General features: G+C 41.3%; 1 protein-coding gene across 4 annotated transcripts in view; it reads left to right on the top strand.

Annotated features, from left to right (window-relative positions):
- The window catches only part of TLN2 (talin 2), a 203,880-nt gene that overhangs the window by 130,517 nt on the left and 53,295 nt on the right, over window positions 1-20,068 (top strand). For all 4 annotated transcript variants that reach the window (XM_055715245.1, XM_055715244.1, XM_055715247.1 and 1 more), the window contains 11 exons: window positions 621-723; window positions 3,224-3,432; window positions 4,233-4,352; window positions 5,369-5,566; window positions 7,741-7,880; window positions 11,856-11,949; window positions 14,869-14,958; window positions 16,095-16,217; window positions 17,497-17,640; window positions 17,828-17,989; window positions 19,137-19,277. In XM_055715245.1, the coding sequence (XP_055571220.1) occupies window positions 621-723; window positions 3,224-3,432; window positions 4,233-4,352; window positions 5,369-5,566; window positions 7,741-7,880; window positions 11,856-11,949; window positions 14,869-14,958; window positions 16,095-16,217; window positions 17,497-17,640; window positions 17,828-17,989; window positions 19,137-19,277 (1,524 nt within the window). The remainder of the gene's footprint in view (window positions 1-620; window positions 724-3,223; window positions 3,433-4,232; window positions 4,353-5,368; window positions 5,567-7,740; window positions 7,881-11,855; window positions 11,950-14,868; window positions 14,959-16,094; window positions 16,218-17,496; window positions 17,641-17,827; window positions 17,990-19,136; window positions 19,278-20,068) is intronic.

Genomic DNA, 20,068 nt, shown 5'->3' on the forward strand with positions numbered 1-20,068 from the left:
GGAAGGATGTTCTTCATTTAAAAACAAACAAACAAAGTTAGCTGTTAAAAAAATTTAAATACTAGAGTCAAAACAAGTCACGAGGCTTTGGGTAATGGTGATACTGACAGGATTTTGCACTAATTCGCTTAAAAAGAATATATATTCCTGCTACAGCAGAAGCATGTTCTGTAGCAGAATTACTCATAGGACTGTAGGCACTCTGTCTCTATTGTACAAATTAGCAGCAGCAATGTTTCACTCATTTCTTGTCGCAAATAATTTCTTTTCAATAGCGACAAAGATGAGAACTCAATAGTTCTAAGGCTACCAGTCCTGGTAGGCTTAGAAAGTGAAATGTTTTATTTGGCAAAATCCCCCTTCTCCTCAGATGAAGGTAATGATTTCCATTACTAATTATAAAATAGTTTTGTTGGTTTTGTTACTTAATATGTTAATTTATTTCATCATGGACGGGGAAAACATGCTAGTCAGGTTTCAGAGATACTGTGTGCGTGTTCAGTAGCTGAGATACAAGATTGGTTTCTGTGGAATGAGGAAATTTTTAATATTACTTTTAAAAAAAAGCATGTTTTAGTTGAACTTAAACAAAGAATTTTGTCCTTTGCAATTTTTCACAGCTTGAGAAATGCACTCAGGACCTGGGAAGCACATCCAAAGCAGTCGGTTCATCAATGGCCCAGCTGTTAACTTGTGCTGCTCAAGGCAACGAGCACTACACAGGTAGTGTTTTATGCATAACGTGTCTGCAAAACCTCTGCTTTCTGTAAAATACTTGATAGAAGGTTTTCTTATTATAGATTACTTAAACCAAGCCATTACTACTTTTGGTTTTGGGTGGGGGGTGTTCTTTTGGTGATAGTGAATTGTGGCAGCTTCCTGGGAATTGCTGGTGTAAATAATGTGCTTCGTAGAAGAATAGTGTTGCAATGTGCTGCGTGTCTGTATATAATCAGAGTAGATTGAAACATCTGTTGTTTTTGTAAATACACGCCACTGGAACTCTGTGAAGGAGAGAACTAAAATGTAGTGCAATTGAAAGGTCAATGCCACTGGAAATGTTGCTGTCTCCTTTCAGAAGGTTATAAGAGTCTGGATATTTTTTGAAGCACAGGATGCAAACATACTCAGGATAGCTTGGTGACGTTTAAAACTGCATCTCTTACTAAATGTTACCAGTTTGCATGTATAATGTAATTTCTGACTCATTGATCACATTTGTGTAGTTTGAGTTAAAGCCAACAGAGAATGTGGGCACACAGATTCTGCAGTTTGTTTTTGTACCTATACTTCTAGAAACCAGGAACACCTTAATAAGGAAAAAGCTCCTTGCAGGAGGGAAAAAAGGTTTACTCTTAGGTGGTAAAATGTTCTCTCTCCTTATTTCTGTAAGGAACAAAAGCTGTTGATGCAAATGCTACTGTAGTTTTTTTTTAAATATTGCTGATGAAATCCATTATGGCAATTACCACGTAATTGGATGTAATTGCATCAGGGCTACATAACTTAGTTACTTCCATTTGAAGCAGGTGTACTTGCATGAAGATGGCTCACATTTCTATCACATAGTTGTGCAGAAGTTAGCACTGGGTATCTGGCAAAGGAATACGGATACTTTGCAGCCGATACCGAATAACTCAATCTAGTAGCTCTCTTAACATCAGGCTGTAAGAGCTGTTTGGTTGGGAAATCCTACAAAGCAATGAGTTCCTTTCCAAAGTTCATGTAACTATTTCCTATCTCATACTGTCTTGTTATGCTGTTAACTGTGGTGTGCTCAAGCAACCACCAAGTGTTTGCAGGTGTTATGACATTCTGCTGTTTCTCTGTGATAGAAGTTTTTTACTGTTTAATAATTCCCTCTTGTCTGCAGCTGTCACAGTAGGTTTCTTTTCATTTTATACTGAAAGTCACTGTAGTGGATAAAAGGAGCACCGAGCTGAAAGCATAACAATCAGACCTTTTTGTTTAGTGGTGGTGTGATATATTAAGTCAAATGTAAAAGATGCTTACTGGTATTCTAAATAAAGGGAACAAAACGTGTGGGTATTTTCCCTGAAATTTTCTTTACATTAAGAATGTAAAAAGCAATCTGTGGTTTGTCAAATAGAAAAGTGATAACGGCAGCGTAGGCAGTACTGTTTCTCTGCCTAGCCTGGCTGTAGTTTGACATATAATATCACTTGCTTTTCATTATCTTCTAAAGTTTCTGCATTTAAAAACGTTCAGTTGATAGGAAGAGAAAATGTCAAGAGGCACTGGTGTTAAATTGCCAACAGGGCTACTTTGTGGGTTGTATTTGGTTGTGATGTACCAGCTTTGTGAACATTTCCAATAGGTATGTTAGAATGTTCTAATTATTTTTAATGCCTAGATATGGATAACCAAGAGGTCTTGTACAGCAAATGTGAACCTTTGCTGTAGCTTTCTTTTGGTAGGAGTAGTGATTTATCACTCAAAATATGCCACCTACATTAATTGCATATGTTGTTGACTAGACTATGTGCAAATTAAGGCCTTTTAGAAGGCTATTTTATATTGGTTTTCATTAAGGGCTGAATTAAATTCCCAAAATAGAAGAATGTGGGACCATTATTCATACAGTCGTATGCCTTGGTGCTAGAGCTGATGAATGTCTTATAACGTTGGCCAGAAACTAATTTCGTGATGTCCTTCCTCTTTGTGACTTCATTCAGTTTGTGCTTGTACTCAAAAGTGACATTAGGTTATATCAAGTTGTATCATCCTTAATGATCTCTCTTTATGCTTTTAATTGCTCGAACTTACTGTTTCTCTGTTTGCTCTCTAAAAAAAACAAAGTTGCGTTTTCAGAAGTGGCAGAGATGCTGTGGCTCTAAGTCATGTACACCGTTCTTGCAGACAATCACTTTCCCCCATAGGTTAGAGTATGAGGTTTTCCTCATTTTCAGGTTTTAGATTTTCTTCTTTTTCAGTGCTTCACTAAGGTTTAGTCACTGATGTAGAGCTGTGCCTGGAATGTGTTTTTTGGGGTACAATTTTTGCTTTATGGCTGCCCTACAGGCATTTCTCTAGGCAAAAGATGCTGTATATTTCAAATGTGCTTGTCTTTGAAGACTTCCTTTAAAACTGAATTTGCAATGTTGTTTTGCAATGGGATCATTACCTGTGAATTCATCTGTTATAAAATACAAAGATCATCTTTAAGGGTACTAATAGAGTCCTTGATTAAATCTGAACATAGGAGTGGCAGCCAGAGAAACTGCTCAGGCTTTGAAGACTTTGGCTCAGGCAGCACGAGGGGTTGCAGCATCTACTACCGACCCTGTGGCAGCACATGCCATGTTGGATTCAGCAAGGGATGTCATGGAAGGCTCTGCTATGCTTATTCAGGAGGCAAAGCAGGCCCTGGCTGCACCAGGGGATGCAGACAGTCAGCAGAGATTAGCCCAGGTAAGTTGGGACTTGAGCAGCTACATGAATTGTCAAACACCCAGTGAAATTACTTAGAACACAGCATTCAGTAATGAGAGAGAAGAACAGAAAATAAGGCTGCAAGGAGTGTCAGCTTTCTGTTCCTTCCAGCAGCTCTCAGGTAGTAACATCACACTTATGTTAAGCCGTGCAGATGGTGCGAAGTACGATATTTTAGGCAACTTTTAGAAAAATAAACTTATACAAAGATGCAGTTAACAACATTTGAGTAGGCTACTTGATTGCAAAAATGAAACAGCTGTTAAAATGCTCATTCTCAGGTGAAGGACCTGTATTCAGGTTACATTCACAGAGTGAATGCGTCTTCTCTACACATGGCACCACTGCCTGTGAAGACTTTAGGGAGTAATAGGCACCTTTTTTACTGGTTCGAAAAGTTCTGTAATTGGCCTGTATTTTAAGTAATTTCTTAAAAGGAGATATTTGTTTTACTCAGGACTTTGGAAAAAGTAGCATGCAAAGGGTTTCTGTGATTAGTATATGGTTAACTCCAGGGGCATTCCCTTACCTGCAGTGCTGCAGCATTTACCCCAGGTGCCAGGTGCAGCTGTGGAGCTGCCCTGCCAACATGATCCTGTCAGAGGGCTGAGCATAAATAATTACTGCCAGACTGCAGGTGAGCAAAGCAAGAAAGTTGCAAGCCTCAAAAAGGGTCCTGTTAGAATCGGAATGTAGGAAACGCTGGCTATAGAATGTGCCTCCGCTGAATGACCGCTGAAGCCTTTCTCTGTGTGGATGTGTTTACTTATGTGTTGCAGGTGGCAAAAGCAGTGTCTCACTCCTTGAATAACTGCGTGAATTGTCTGCCTGGACAAAAGGATGTGGATGTGGCCTTGAAGAGTATTGGGGAATCTAGCAAGAAGCTCCTCGTTGATTCGGTAAGATGTCTTTTAACATAGAAATAAATTTTAGAGAACTGAAAAGCCCATCTGGGTTCCCCATGTAACAAATGATCATTTAGTAAATGTGCCGTAGGTATAGTTCATACAAGTTTCTGTAAGTTTATGCAACTGTAAGTAGTGGCTACTTTAGCTGAAATGCTGGTCTTCTGGTTTATGGGAAAGGTGAGATGTGGCTGTGGCTGGTGAAGGCAATATTAAAGTTGTTGTCATACATCACCATTGGTTTGTTGTTTTGAAAATGCCAACTGTGACTTAACATTTTGAAGAATATGAAAATTAGGAAATTATAATCCATCTCCCACGTAGAATTGATCAGTTTAAGGAGCAGTGTGGTCAGTCAAAGTTCGGTGCATCTATGGTCATTTTGTGTAAGGAGAAGAGTTGTTTTATTTCTGTTTAACTGCATCCATGTCAAAACCAAACACCCTTCATGCACTGGTAATTTGCTGGGCAGCTATATGATTTGAATAGGGGGGGGGGCTGTACCTACCAGTGATCCTGCTACCCTGTGAATGAAGGAGGAATTGTATTTTGATATGTTTATGCAATGCCTTTTGGTAAAACCACATCAGGAGTTTAGAGTCATCATGAAGAGCTGCCGGTACTTGTGTGGCACTCTGGAAAGCTTGTTTGTGGAAGTGACTGATGACTTGGAGACCAAAATTCTCCAACTTTGCCGCTTAGTTCGTCTCTTCAAATTTTGTAGTTGAACCATAAAACAGCGATCGTCATCTCTGCCCCTTGAAAGGCTTATGTGCTTGTAGGTCCCTTGAAAGAGACAGCAGGACTAAGGTGGTTGTATAGATTTCTGGTTGATAACTGTCCTGTAGTTGGACTATTCTGCATTCAGAACCAGATCACTAGCAGCCCGGTTGCAGTACTCCATTCTAGCTGGTATGTAAAGCTCACTACTGAATTGTGTTGAACCTTCCAGTCATGAAGGGCTGGTGTGACGTGACAGATGATAAAACGCGGTGCTTGGTCTCTTACAGCTACCTCCGAGTTCTAAGTCATTTCAAGAAGCTCAGAGTGAGCTGAATCAGGCAGCAGCAGACCTGAATCAGTCAGCAGGAGAAGTCGTCCATGCAACACGGGGCCAAAGTGGGGAACTGGCTGCAGCCTCTGGAAAATTCAGTGATGATTTTGATGAATTTCTTGATGCTGGTATTGAAATGGCTGGCCAAGCACAAGTAAGTTCTTTATCTTGCTAATTGGGACCAAGGATTATCTTGGGCGCAGTATCTTGCAGTGCAGTATCTTGGTTTTCTTGTAGTGCGGTACGATGTGCTAGTGTGAACCTATCCGAATATGACGGGTGGTATTTGTTATGAAGCAGTCTTCCATAACTGGTAATCTGGAGTGAAGTCAACTCAGCATTTGCATTTTATGCAGGATACTGGTATTTGTTCCTGTACCCAGACAGAAAAATGACTTTGTACTCCTCTGTCTAGTTTGGGCTGTTCACTGACTTGAGCTGTGTATCTGAAGGTACAAAGGTGTGCTGAACACTTCAAAGCTTATGGAAAGGGTTTTATTTCGGTAGAACTACCATGGAGCATAATTTATGTGAACACTGTGCAAATTTTAGCAACTTCCCTTGCTAATTTTCAAGTGCTTTAAGTAGAGGGAGGAAAAGATTCATTGATACTGCTCTGTGGTGTGTGCTGCTGTGGACTTGCTACAGAGCAGAGCAAGCATTTGAGAAGGGCTGGCTAAAATGCCATGGATCTGACAGCAAGCACTTAGACTTCTGTTTAGTGATTTAAAATCTGGCAGAGTTCTGTTCTGATGAACTCTGTAACAATCAGGAATGCTGTCACATATTACCTGGCTTATTCCTAGTTGTCTAGGTACTCACTTGAAATTGGAGACATCTCCTTCATTTTACCTTACTGGGTTTAGGTGTCCTGAATTACACTAATTGGTCATTTGGAGGTGATCTAGCATAACAAATGTCAGCACATAAAAAAGGATCATGTACCAGGAGAGCTAGGAGGACCTGCAGAAAAAAGAATCTGCAGACTGTTTTGCCCTAGTTAGTAGGAGGAACGTGCAAACCTAAGAAGTGATTGCCAGAAAACCTTGAGCGTGCAAGTCTTCTGAAGTCATTTATGAAGTGTCTCCATAGACCAGATGCTTTGCAAGATATAGCCAAGTAGAGAAGATTGAACAATGACTGCTGATTATTCTCCATCAAAATTTAATCATTCGGGTTCCAGATGCATGAAGTGAGTTAGGCACTAAATATCAGCTGATTCTTTGAAACTGAGCAGGAGTTATGTACCTTACTATCTTTTTAGCCGTGGGCCTCATTGACTTAGAATGTTTTGTCTGAGGCAATTCAGTGAAGGTAAAGGTCGAAATTATGCTACAAATAGCTACTTGAAAAGAGAATTTCAGCTGCTGCTGACCTTGTGGCCCTTGGAGATTTGCTTATCCTGACAGAGGGGATGATAAGCACCTTATCATCATTGGTTATTATTAACCTTATTATATGGTTATTATAATAATATATTATAATATAACCTTAATTATTAATTGCTGATCTTTCAAAAGAGAATGCCCTTCTGTTTGTGTCTAGTTATTTGGCCTGATCAGAAGGAATATCAGGTATTCTGGATGCCCAGTAAAATGTTGGGGTACAGAGGAAGCAGAACGTAAAAGCTATTCACATCAGCTGAGTAGTGTGCAACCTTTGTACGTAAAACCCTGAACAGACTGTTAGAATGGATTCACTTCTACTGATCACTGACAGAAAAAAAAAGTAGCCTCAGCTATTTGCTGTGGTGATGCAGGAGTTCCCTGTCATTTATGTGTACTTAGGTTTTTCCTTTCAAGCAATGGCTTCAAAGTTAATAGAACATCCAAGTCAGAATGTTTATCAAAGCAGCCTTATAGAAATGTATCTTCTTGGGATAGAGAACCTTCTGGAGGGATCTCTCTGTGTGAGTAATACCAGTTGGATGCTGGAGAGCCAGTGGGTTACACAGAGGATGCTAGAATACAGTGTGTACACAGACTGAATAATGTGGATCAGTTGTGCCAGGCAGAGACGCATGAGAGTCTTGACAACAAAAGCATTGTTCAACAAGTAGTAAAGTTTCTCCGTTGCTCATTTGTGAGTACTGCCATTGTTAGAAACCGAGCTATTTGTCATATGGGTTTCTTTTTCTGTTATGTAAGTGAAGCTAGAGGCACCTGTCTGGATGAGCAGAGGCTCTGGTCCATGTCCTTCTCCAGGCTGTGGTGCCCTGTGTGTCAGTGGTTTCAGGTGGATAAACACAGTGTGTTTCCAAGTGTGGTTTTAGCACACTCTCTTTATCGCAAACTCTGCACTTAATGTTATGCTGCTGTGGCTTTCCAGACTAAAGAGGACCAGATTCAAGTAATAGGTAACCTCAAGAGCATCTCTATGGCTTCCAGCAAGCTGTTACTAGCTGCCAAGTCTCTCTCTGTTGATCCTGGAGCTCCTAATGCCAAGAATCTCTTAGCAGCAGCAGCAAGGTAAGGATGTGTTGCTCGCTTTAGGTTTTCCTAAGATACTTGCCTTTCTCTGTGATATTTAAAATGTGTTCATATATCCTTCTGCTGTTGACGGCTGAGTGGTTGGAAACTGCAGTTCTATTTAAATTAAAGTAGGCTGGAGGAAAACTGCTTATTTTGGAGTAATTCCTTAACTGACATAACTTGTTACCCTTGGTGGAAATAAAAACCAGAGTTGAAGAGTTGGCCTGTTTTTTTAAGTGAACTAGTAAGTTTTACGTACAGTTTTGGGTTTTTTTTACCATATGTGTTCTGACAAGGCAGTAGATAACAGTAAGCCTCTCCATCCCTGGCAAAGAAAAGACACTGAATAATGTTCTTCCGTAGAATGTGCTTAAAGATCATGTTGTGGCTGCCTGTCACTAACAGTGTGTATGTGTGTGTGGTCAAGAACGCTGGAAGGGGTTAGATGCTGTGTTTACTTGGTGGAAGATACCCTTACTTCAAGGACTCAGCCGTGCCCTGAATTTCATCTTGTGGATGCTGATTCTCAGTCACAGGTGCTCTGTGTTTATGCAAAAAATAACACTGCATGTCAGTGTTTGACTGAGTAATTGTTTCTCCTTCGCTTTGTCAGATCTTTTTCACAATTTTTTCACTCTAATTAACTTGTTATTCTGTTATCTAAGTTTGTAAATGGAATGTTCAAATATCAAACTGGAAGGGGGACTGCGGAAGGATAGACGTCACACCTAGAAATGTCTACATTAAACTGGGTGAACATCTTAGATTGTGTGGATGTGACTTATAATATTGTCTTACGAAATGTTTGCACCCACAAAGATTAGCCTAGAGAGGAAGTGAGTAAGTGGAGACTGTTACTTGCTTGGGGATAATTTAGTTGGTGTTTGTCCTGGACCTTGGAATCATCCCTTTCTAATAGCAATAACTTTTTTTTTTTAAATTAAATCCAGACCTTTAATAAAGGATTTCTTAAAGCAGTTATGCTACTTTTCTTTGTCATATTTGTTTAAAAAAATAAGAAACATATTCTGACATCATCTTGTCTCCCCAGAAATAAGTAGCTTCTAGGAAAATAATAGGTAACCCAGGCGCACTGGTTAAAAGTGAAGAAGTTGCATGAGCTGGTGTTATTGCCGCAGCATCAGGCTGCTGCAGGTTTCTGCTTTAGGCTTGGAGCATTCCCGGTCGGCCTGCTGAGGAAGTTAAGTGTCCCCAGTGAAGCCCAGTTAGGTGTTAGTTTCTGCCAGGCTGGTCTTCCCTCTGTAGAAACTTGTAATAAACCAAGGGAGACAAGCCATGTAGAGCCTCTAGACGTTCGATTTTGCCATGATGTTGGCATGTGTATGTGTGTCTACATGACTTTACATAGACATCAGATTACCATGAAGAGTGCTAAGGAAATTTCCCTTCTCGAATCCTCCGTGGCTGCTCGTGACAAGCTTGCCAGGGCTCTGTTCTCTTTCCCTCCTATCATATGGTCAGGGTCAAGTATTTTTACTTTCTCTGTTCTCATGAAAATAAAAAAAGTCACAGCGTCCCTTGCTTCCCCTACATAGGGTGGTTTATCTTCTCATTTTTCTTTCATCTTCCACAGTTCTGCAATTAATCTTGTATTTTCTTTCCTTTCTTCCCCCTTTGTTCCAGCTATAATAGACACTCCAACTTTTCAGTACCTTTGGCCTCCTTGGGGAGCATTTTTCTTGATTTGCTCTGACCGACTCATAGGACTGCAGCAGTGGCTGAGTTCCCTGCAGGAAGGATGCAAGTGTTCATATGCTGTATTTGATGAAAACAAATGTGGCTTTTAGAGCCCTAGCCCTCTTCCACTCTGGGGTTGATGTTTGAGGGGCCGCCTACCTGGTTCTGCTTCCAAATAGTTTTAAAAGTAATGCTTGTACATCGGGTGTATTCCCAGATACAAGTACTTGCTGTGTAGCGATGATATTTGTGAGACCTCACTGCATTCTTTACAAAGCTGACAATTCTAATCTATTATCAGGTTTGGAGGTTTATCTTTAATCACTGATATTCTCCAAGTGCTCACTTAGATTAAAATCAACAGCAGACAAGGTATTTTTTGCCTGAAGTTTCTCTGGGAATTAATTAAATTAAACTTCTATTAAACTTCTATTTTTGCCATCTCTTCATATGTCTGTGTGCCACATTTTTCTGATGCATAGAAGTCACTGCCGTTCAGGAGGTGGAGAGCCCATCGTTTGCATTGACGTTATGTTGGTGAAGCCGTGTGTGTTCTTTTTCAGAGTTAGATAATAATTGTAAAAATACTTGTACATACACCCACACATTGAGTCGGAGAACATCAAGGATTAGTTAAAGAAAAAACCCAACTTGATAACAGACTACGTAAATATATAGCAGGACTCCATGTGTATAATACAGTATGCCAGACAGGACACAAGACGTACATATGTGACAGTCCTAGAAGGCAGAGGAAGTTGGGGAAAATGGCTCCACAGTGACACCAATGCTCCTGAAAAGGGTAGGAATCTTAGTTAAACAAATACTACTAGTTTCTATTCTTTTTGCCCTGGAACTAAACACAAAACCTGGTGTATGTGTAATAATATGTAATAAGCACATTCTGTTGCCTTTTGTAACAGTACAATACCGTCCATCTAGGCAACCATGTTATTGATAGTACCAATCATGTTAGGAAGTGCCAGTTTTCTTAAAGAGAAAATAATCCAAATGCTGTGCAGAGCTTTCAAGGCCAGAGGAAAGCACATTCTCCATGCACTCCAATTTCACTCAGTTTCTAATTTGCCGTGAGAAACAACACAAAAACCTTCGTTCTGCTGTAATGTCACCATACAAGCTAAAGTTTTGCAAATTGGTGACAACATGCCTAGCTATAGAAAAATTATCTTTGATTAATAACAGTGAACAGCAGACTTCTTTCTCCTGCAAAGCCTCTTCTTCTAGAAGCTACTTTCCTGGGTAGTTAGCCATTTAGTCTAAAATGAATGTAGTTATAATGAATTTTGCATAATGTCAGAGCACGAGTAGTGACTATATCAGTCACGAATAGTGGCTGGATCTGCCAGCCTGCGTTTGCGTGCACCAGGACTGTGAAGTCCCATAGAAACGTAATGCAAAAATGTCTTGTTCTCTGTGGATCTAAACCTAAGGGAGCTGATGCACGTTGACTCAGAGAATATCAGTGATTAGTTAATGAGGAAAAAAATCAACTCGATAACAGACTGTAGAAATATATAGCAGGAGTATATGCGTGGGGGTGTGTAATACAGTATGCCAGACTAGACACAAGACCGCTAGCAAACGGTATATAATACTACTTTACATTTAAAAATGTTTTGACTTACTAGGCACTTGTTTCTGTGTCTTTTAAGACTTCTGCTGCGCTAGTTGAGAAATGATTCAGTCAATCTCAGACCTAGAGAAGCGCTAAAATACCTTCTAGCAACCAAGTTATGTCACTGTACTAGTAGCAGGTTGGCCTTGGCCCGCTGCCGTGTGGTGCTGCAGCCTTTCCTAGGGTTGTTTTCCCAGAGGTGCCCCCAGCTCAGCTGCTGGGCTCAGCTGTGTCCCACAGCGGGTCTGCTGGGCCACCCCTGGAGCCAGCTGGGCCACCCCTGCAGCCACAGCCTCGCCACAGGTGCCAATACACTTGTTGCTGTGAGGTGAAGCTTCTGTTTCTTCTGGACTAGCTTCTCAGTTGTTTGCACTGAAAGGGTAGACTTTTCGGGAGTGGATCACTATCAAATGCTTTAACAGGAATGGTTTTGCTCCCATGAAGCTTGTTAAAGAAGAGATAAACAGAGCTGAACTGTGTAACATACAGTTAATCCCCAAACACTGAAAAGAAAACATGTAGTAGAACATCAAAGTTTTAAGTCTTTACACAGTGTGTGGTTAATGAAACAAAAGTTTTAATAAAAGGAATAGTTTCACTTTTAAATATTACTTTTTTTTTTCCTCCACTCTTCCTAGAGCTGTGACTGAGAGTATAAACCAGCTCATCACGCTGTGCACCCAGCAAGCTCCCGGGCAGAAGGAATGTGATAATGCACTCAGAGAACTAGAGGTATTACTGCATTTCAAAAGTTCTTACGAATAAAAATGGGCCCCAAATGTTTGTTTCCTTTGGGGGTTTTGTCCAATTAGCTTCTGTCACTGTCTTCTCGCTTGATATCTCTGGCAAGGGTTTTAGTTGCATACAACGTAAGCCTAGAACCTCTGTGAACATCTTGTAGTTTTGGCCAGAATTAAATTTGCTGCCCTGTCCCCATCTCCTCTTCCCTGCCCTCCAAAAGATACAGTTTATTCTTTATTATTCGTACTTACTGTGAATTAAGGAAGAGTCATGACAGGATGGATATTCCCACCTGTATCTTGATTTTTCTGCTTATAGAGTGTTATTACTGACATCCCACTTTAGGATGACATTCACGATCTTTTACCCTGCCATTTCTTAACGTAGATTTTTCATGCCTTATATCTGCTTTGTCACAGCCAAGCTGATATGACATGTGTGTCAATACAGGGTTTTGCAAGGTATGTTCTTGTTCATGAGTGAAATGCTTGGCTGGCCAAACAGTGGGTAGCAGGTCAGGTGAAAGACCTAATTCTGAGGTTGTGCCCTGACCACACACACAGCTGTGCACAATAGTAGGAAATGGCCTCTTCTTAATTAAACTAAACGTTTGTTGTCATGGTCAGAGCATCAAGGGATGACTGACCTGTGCAGGGAGCGTAAAACACCTTCGAGCTTTTTATTTCTGCCGCTCAGTATCAAAAGGATAAAAACATCATTGCAGTGCTTTCCAGGATATCATGAGCTTTTTTAATAGGCAAGTCCACAGTCGTCATCCCAAAATATTGCTAGGAGTTTGCGTAGGAGCTGCTTTGTATTTCCGAATTCTTAGCTTCTTGAGCTTAGAAGTGTTCTCGCCCTGGTTAACAGCAGCAGCAGCAGGTCCAAATAGTAGAGAAAACTGGAAATGGGGCGGTAATGTAATGGGTGCGTGAAACCACTGCAGAGTACAGGGGTGGAGCGAGCAGGGGACCGAAGCGCCACTTCTGGATTTCCTGAAAGATAATGGGGAGAGATCTGGAGGAGAGTGGGATGTGAAAGATGGGAATGCCCAGCTGATGAGCCGCAGAACGCTGAGAGCTCTGGGGAGAAAGGCAGGGCAGAAGAGCCTTAAGAAGCTAGTGCAGAGGGTTCTGTGCCCAGACATGGCTTGCATGGCTTGTGAACACAGCCTGGGAAGGGCAGAAGGAGGATCTGCAGCATCTTAAACTTCAGGATATGCTTGCCTGAGAGGGACAGTTAGTGAGAAAAGCCTGGCTGTATGGAATTAGATTCATTTCTCAGAAAAGGGAAACGGAGGCAAAACCACATAGGCTTGACACCAGACTGGAGGTTCACATCAAAGTGACCCGATCATTCTGGCAGGAAAGCAGTCTTAACTTTCAGTTTCTCTTTACAATGATTAACTTGTTACCTCTTCCCTTCATTTCGTCAATTCATTGCCTACCCTTTCTAGTCTTCCCAAGGCTTCTGAAAAGTACTAAGTATTGGTTCTGCAGAAAAAGTGTGTCTCAGCTTGGATTTGATAGACTGTCAGTATGCTCTGCAGTCTTCCCTGGAGGCTGGAAAACTGTGCTTCGAGAGGACCTTACTGTCTGACCTCCAGTGAGGCGGCCAAACTTGCCCAGAATTTCAGCTGAAAGGATTAATGAAGGTGGTAGAGTAATAGCAAATATATGTCAGTAAGAAGTTTGTGCTGGCTTGTATTTTGCTCTTCTGTTTCCTTACATTCTGAGGGCTTCTGTCTCCGTAGCAGTGCAGGCGCTGCAGGAACACTGTTTGCTTTACAAATTGGGACATACAGATGGAGCACAACAGTGAAGAGTTGCTGCAGTAGTCTGTGAGAACTGAGAAGGAGATGAGGGGCAGCTGGAAACTGTTTTCTAGATATGACAACTTCTTTGCATCACCTTGTTCTCACAGCTTAATTGCTATAGGGCTTTCAGTTAGACTATAGCTTTTAAAAAGTAATAGCTGAGCTGTTAAAAATATTGTAGCTGTATGCTAATGTTAGGAGTTCCATTACGAGAAAAGTCTAAGGGTTTTAAATCATGCCTAGATTTCCTTCAGGTGGAAAGCAAACGTCAGGTACAGAAGTTAGATACTACCTTTCTATACTTACTGATTTCACTTTCATCAGAAAGATTAAAAGTCCTTTCTGCCTGGTATTTGGCAGAAAATAAAAAAAAAAATACTTGGGAAAAGGTGTATTGCAGATATTTTACGTATAAAAGAATTAGTCTGCTGCATTTTACAGCCTTTTACAAGTTTCGTTATATAAATGCATTGGTTCTTCTCAAGGAATATGTGACTGACTTTCACGTTGTTGTTTCCAGGAATCAGAACCACCACAGTAAAGGAAATTAAACCTCCCCGGTATACATAGTTTTGTGTGTTGGTGGAATCTGTTGGCAGTAGTAAGAGGCAGGCAGGTGGCTGACTTGCACTTAGTTTGGCAACCCTTTGTGTCTCTAGACAGTACTCAACAAATGGTAGCTGGTTTTTCTGTCACTTTTGTAATTCTGTTTATGAAAATTAAAACAGTACTGAAAACGCATATTAGACTCTTGACAACTGACAGAAAACCAGATTAGCTCGTGTCAGCCAAGCTTTGCTAACTGACCATAGATCACTCACCACAAACACAAGATAAACGCAGTAGCCTATAATTCCAGCAGATTCATAGCGCACAAATGTGTGGTTACTACAGGTCAGTTGACGTAGGGTAGCATTTAACGTGTAGCACGCTCAGCTGTACACGAGCCCTCAGTGAGTGTGTAGTTTTGTTTGCTTGCTGGAAACAGTTGTAAGGTTACACTGGTATGAGCAGGATAGTTGTGATGGTCTGTGTTCTTCTCAGCTCACTGTTTCAGGCTCCATCAATAATCAGAGTTTCTTTTATTATTTCAGACAGTTAAGGGAATGCTGGATAACCCAAATGAACCTGTGAGCGATCTCTCATATTTTGATTGTATTGAGGGTGTAATGGAAAACTCAAAGGTAATTCCCTTTTCTCGCTTCTGTGCCAATTGTAAAGTGCATTTTGATTATTGGAAGTTTCCACATGCGTATCAAACATGTTAGAAACGCAGTACAGTGTTTATGGCTCAAATGTACACTGCATTCCTTGATAAAACTCAGCCTGAGATGGGTCCCTTACAGGTACTTCGGTTCTTGGTCACTTAGAAGACATATTGCCTCAGTAAGAAATTTTTAATTAAGTGGCTGGTATGCAATACTGCTAAAGTTTCCCCCTCTCTCCTTTTCTCCCCAGTGCTAGACAGCATGTCATACATACTTCTGCGGTATATTTTGACTGCAGCTATGTTAGAACGGCCCAAAGCATAAATGGGAGGCTTGGCCGTGAAATACGGGTGCAAAACAGTTTAGAGAAATGTCTGAGCAACCCAGATATTCCAGCACATCAGAAAATCTGTGTGAAGTCTCTCAAGTTATTTTTAAACATACTGTGCTATACGTCTTTCTTTGAAGCTTTGCTTTTGGTGTCCTTACTATTTGATGTGTTGGAATTGTCTCAGATCCTTCCTCCTCTGAAAGAAAAACCGCTTAATGGATGTGCATGTCACCTTGCATCTAATGCTCTACTGCAGTCACACCTGATGCTGAATTTTTAAAGAAAATAAACTCAGTTCAGTGGGAGACAGTGTGGGAATTAGTGTGTACTCTGACATTCAGCTGGTTCCAGCAGTGTAGGTGCAGTTTTATTTCCACTGAGTTTCAGTGAGTTTGGGGGCAGAGATGATCCGGGATGTCTCCACAGCAGCTGCGGGACTGGTTCTCATGTTCTGCCATCCGTGAAATGCACGTAGCGGCAGGCTAGCTGTGATGACTCGTGGATGATAGCAAAAATAATGAGCATTAATTCTGTATCCTCATAGTCATTTGCACTATAGTAGTGTATATGTTTGTTACTGTCAATCCAGCGTTGATCTGCATGCCTTACCCCTTACACCGCACAGAGGAATGTGCCCAGTTCAGTGAAGTCATTAGCTAAAATTTCTGAAAGCCAAGTCAAAGAGGTTTGTGGGCTAGAACTGGCTCAAGGCCAGGAATTACTTGCCTTTGAGTGGCCCAGAAGCATATTGGGAAGGTAACTTTGTTTTTTAATTTCTGAGGTTCTTGGAGAATCAATGGCGGGCATTTCCCAGAATGCAAAAACTGGGGATCTTTTAGTCTTTGGAGAATGTGTTGGAGTTGCATCCAAGGCTCTCTGTGGCCTCACAGAGGCAGCAGCTCAGGTAAGCTACTGAAGTCTGTAAAGCAAGTATGTGGTTTGGGGTTTTTAGCAAGCTCATGTGGGTGGGTATATCTGAGATTCGCTTCTTTGTGGCCAAACAAACGATGACCTTGTACTAGGTGGCGTGCCCTGTGTAGGTCCACAGACATTGTGCGTACGCTGCTGTACATTGCAGAAGCAGCAGAGTGCACTTAACAGGCATGTTTTTATGTGGAAGAGAAATGGCATCAAGAAGGAAACTTTCTGAGGATAAAGCAAATGTCAAAGCTGCATAATGTTTGCAGCTCAAGCTCTGAACTATTACATCCTAGAGAAATGCACAAACCCCAGCTGCAGTTAAAATGAATTAATCAAATTTGATTTAGTTTGTAAAAATTCATAAGGAGCACTACTAATTTCAGACTTTTGAAATAATAAGCAACCTGTTTCAGCTGTTCAGATACTTTCTGAATAACCAAAATTCTTCAGCTACTACAAAAAATTAGTCTGGAACCGGTCACTGTGGCTTTACTGATCTGATAACTGAGTGACTTGAATTCCTGTAAGCTGATCCAGCCTCTTCAGTGAAGGATTTGGCTGGGGGGGTCATGCTCTGCATCTGGAAACCACTTCTTGATTTCCCCAAGTACGGAATGTCTCAGTATGGACTTAATCTCCTCCACATCTAACCCTGCGTTGCCTTACTGGCACATCAAGGTGACAGATAATTGTATGTGCAATAGAAATTCATCCGGAAATCTTCAGATACGGTCTCGACAGTTCCTCATTGTGGAGAGGCATGAAACTTTTATTTAATTGAAAAAGAAAGTTTGGCCATCGGACATCTTGAGCTGCGGTGAGACCGGCAGCTGCAGGCTTGCTGGGCCCTACGCTCCGCAGCAGTGCGTTTGCTGTGAGTTGGATTTCTGCTGGGGCTTGGTGAAAGCCCTCAGCGCCGCCAGCTGTGGCTAATCCCGTAAATAATTCTCTGATGTGTGTGACCCCTAAAGGTGTTTCCATGGGCTATGCAAGTGAAAAGTGTTTCCAGGGGTACCACCTACTTAAACAATGGACAGTTTTGTTTTGCCTAAATAAATTTCACAAGTGTAAAGGTAATTTTTCTTGGTTTCAGAGGATTCTGGGCATTTACTACTAAAAAAAGTGGTAATAGTACTTCACAGTGTGATTTCTGGATAATCTCTGACCCCCATGTGCTATGTCACATTTGCAAGCTTATCAAAGAACCAAGACAGATTTCGAATTGTTTCTTAGGATTGTTTTCTTCCTTTTCCCATTTCTAGGCTGCTTACCTGGTTGGCATCTCGGATCCAAACAGTCAGGCTGGCCAGCAGGGTCTTGTTGACCCCATTCAATTTGCCAGAGCCAATCAAGCAATCCAGATGGCTTGCCAGAATTTGGTAGATCCAGCAAGCAGCCCATCACAGGTGATTCCCGAGGACTGCAAGGAGCCCGTCGGTGTTAGGACGCGTGACTTGGCTTTATTTTTGACCAAGCAAAGGAGATTCGGTTTGAAACTTTGCGTGGCTTCGAACGGCGACTTTGCCCAGCTGGAGTAACGGTCATGCTCCTGTGATGCCCTGCTTGACAGTTTTTTGCCGTCTGTTTTTGCAGGTATTATCAGCTGCCACGATTGTGGCCAAACATACTTCGGCTTTGTGCAACGCTTGTCGCATTGCTTCATCAAAGACGGCAAATCCTGTTGCCAAGAGACACTTTGTGCAGTCTGCCAAGGAAGTTGCGAACAGCACTGCTAACCTGGTTAAAACTATCAAGGTACAAACGCTGCTCAATGGTGCTTCCTTCGTCCTCTGTGGGTTTGCTGGGGGTTTTTTGTCTGGTTTTTTTTTTTCTATTGACACAGAATCTGAACAGTTAAAAATATCTTTTTACCTTCTGTGATATGTATGGTTGTAAGAAATCATTAATTACTCTTTTGAAGACCTGAACTGGGGGAACATATTCAGTGGTATAACTGTGCCATAATCAAGAGGGAAAGAACTGGGCAATATTTATTAGTATTAGGAGAGGCAGCTGGTCCATCCGGTGAGAGACACCTCTGTGTTGATGTATTTAATGAGCTTGCACCATAAGAATAATTTGCAAACAACTGAATGTGAAGGTTTTTAATGGTGTTACGTTGCTCAATATCCAGAGGTTTCTGACAGCTTTACCATATTTAAAAGGGAAAAAATAAATAAAAAATAATACTGGGAAATAAACAGAAGCCATTTATGTTCCTGCAGTTTAGTAGTCTGCTGTTAATAGTAATCTTTTCCAGATACCTGCCTGTAATTTGGCAGGAGGTAGTTTTTCCTCATGCAAGCAGAAATAATGCGTGTTAAGCTGTAGAGATTCTAAACCCTTCTGGAAGACATTAGCTGATCTGCTACTGAAAGCTTTTATAATAATTGTGCTCTTAGGACTGGAAGGTTCCTTACGTTACACAGAAGGTCCTTCATATTGGAATCTTTCCTATGAGAATATGAAAGGGATCAGCTGACTCATGAAAATTATTGGCTTGCTTATTGGCAATTATTGGCAATAAATTATTGGCTTGCTTAATTTGGTGTGTTTTGTTTTGTTTTTTAAATCTGTCTATAGGAAAGAACCATCTTGTTAGCCACTTCCACTCTTTGGAGCATGAGGTGCCGAGACACAATTTATGAGTCATCAGAGTGCAATGATAGAAACCCCTTATTTAGCCTTGTGAGGCCAAGCAGTGGTCTTAAGTTTAGGGACAATAACCAGCCAAGGAAAGAAACACAAGCTTAACACATTCTTTGCATCAGCCTTGTTTATGGAGGAACTTTCAAATGTCATAAACACATAACAGTTTTAAACCTTGAAGAATTAAACTATTGTATTTCAATTTTGCAAAGACACCCATTCAGACAGAAGTCAACCTTGATTTAATTTCCAGGCCTTGGATGGTGATTTCTCTGAAGAAAACCGCAACAAGTGCAGAATCGCTACTGCACCTTTGATAGAGGCGGTGGAAAATCTGACAGCATTTGCTTCAAATCCAGAATTTGTCAGCATCCCAGCACAGATCAGCACAGAGGTAAGGCTGGATGTTGCACCACCACCCTCAGAAAGTTGGAAATGTTGAGTTAATTGCGTGTCAGGAGAGAGGAAGCGAGTGTGGAGCGCTGACCCTGAAGCATCTCCCTGTGTTCCTGGGTGTTCGCAGGGCCTTCTGCTGTCTGTCACTTCACCTCTGAGCTTGAATTTTGTACCAGTCGGGTAAAAACAGGCTACAGTAAGCACTGCCAGTCCTCTGAGTAAAGGGATGCAGTACAGGTGACTCATATGTCTTGTTAGCTGAGTTCCTCCATGTGAGAAAGTAATAAATATCCCTTTTTCCCTCAAGAGCAGCTTCAACAAATGGAACCTGATTAGTTCTGGAAAGGACTGAAGGGACATTGCTGGGTTTTTTCCCATCGAAAATGATGTGGTCATGATGACAAGAAGCAGGTTTTCTGGGAAGAACAGCTTCCTGTGGGCCTTCTGTACTTTTTTCCCCAAGTTGTCCATCCTCAATCCTTGTAACTACAATAGAATAGTATTTAAACTAACTAGTGAAGTTTGGGGGTTTTGGGTGGGGTGGGGGTGGGATAAATCTTTCAAGCTTCATAAAAGCTTCAAAGTAGAGGTCATGTATTGTTACTGTCTGTCCAGCTGCTCCTTCCTGCTTTTGGAAGCCTTCATTCCAGCTGGCAATACCAGATGATGCTGGAATTGTTGTGCTCTTAAAGTTTTGGGGCTGTAAGCGACACCAAATGTAAGCCTGTCCTCCAGGCCTAGGGCATCTGCATTTGCCAGGTGACTAGCCATAAAATAAGTATGGAGACG

Source organism: Falco cherrug, chromosome 7, assembly GCF_023634085.1.
Source record: "Falco cherrug isolate bFalChe1 chromosome 7, bFalChe1.pri, whole genome shotgun sequence".
Lineage (NCBI taxonomy): Eukaryota > Metazoa > Chordata > Aves > Falconiformes > Falconidae > Falco > Falco cherrug.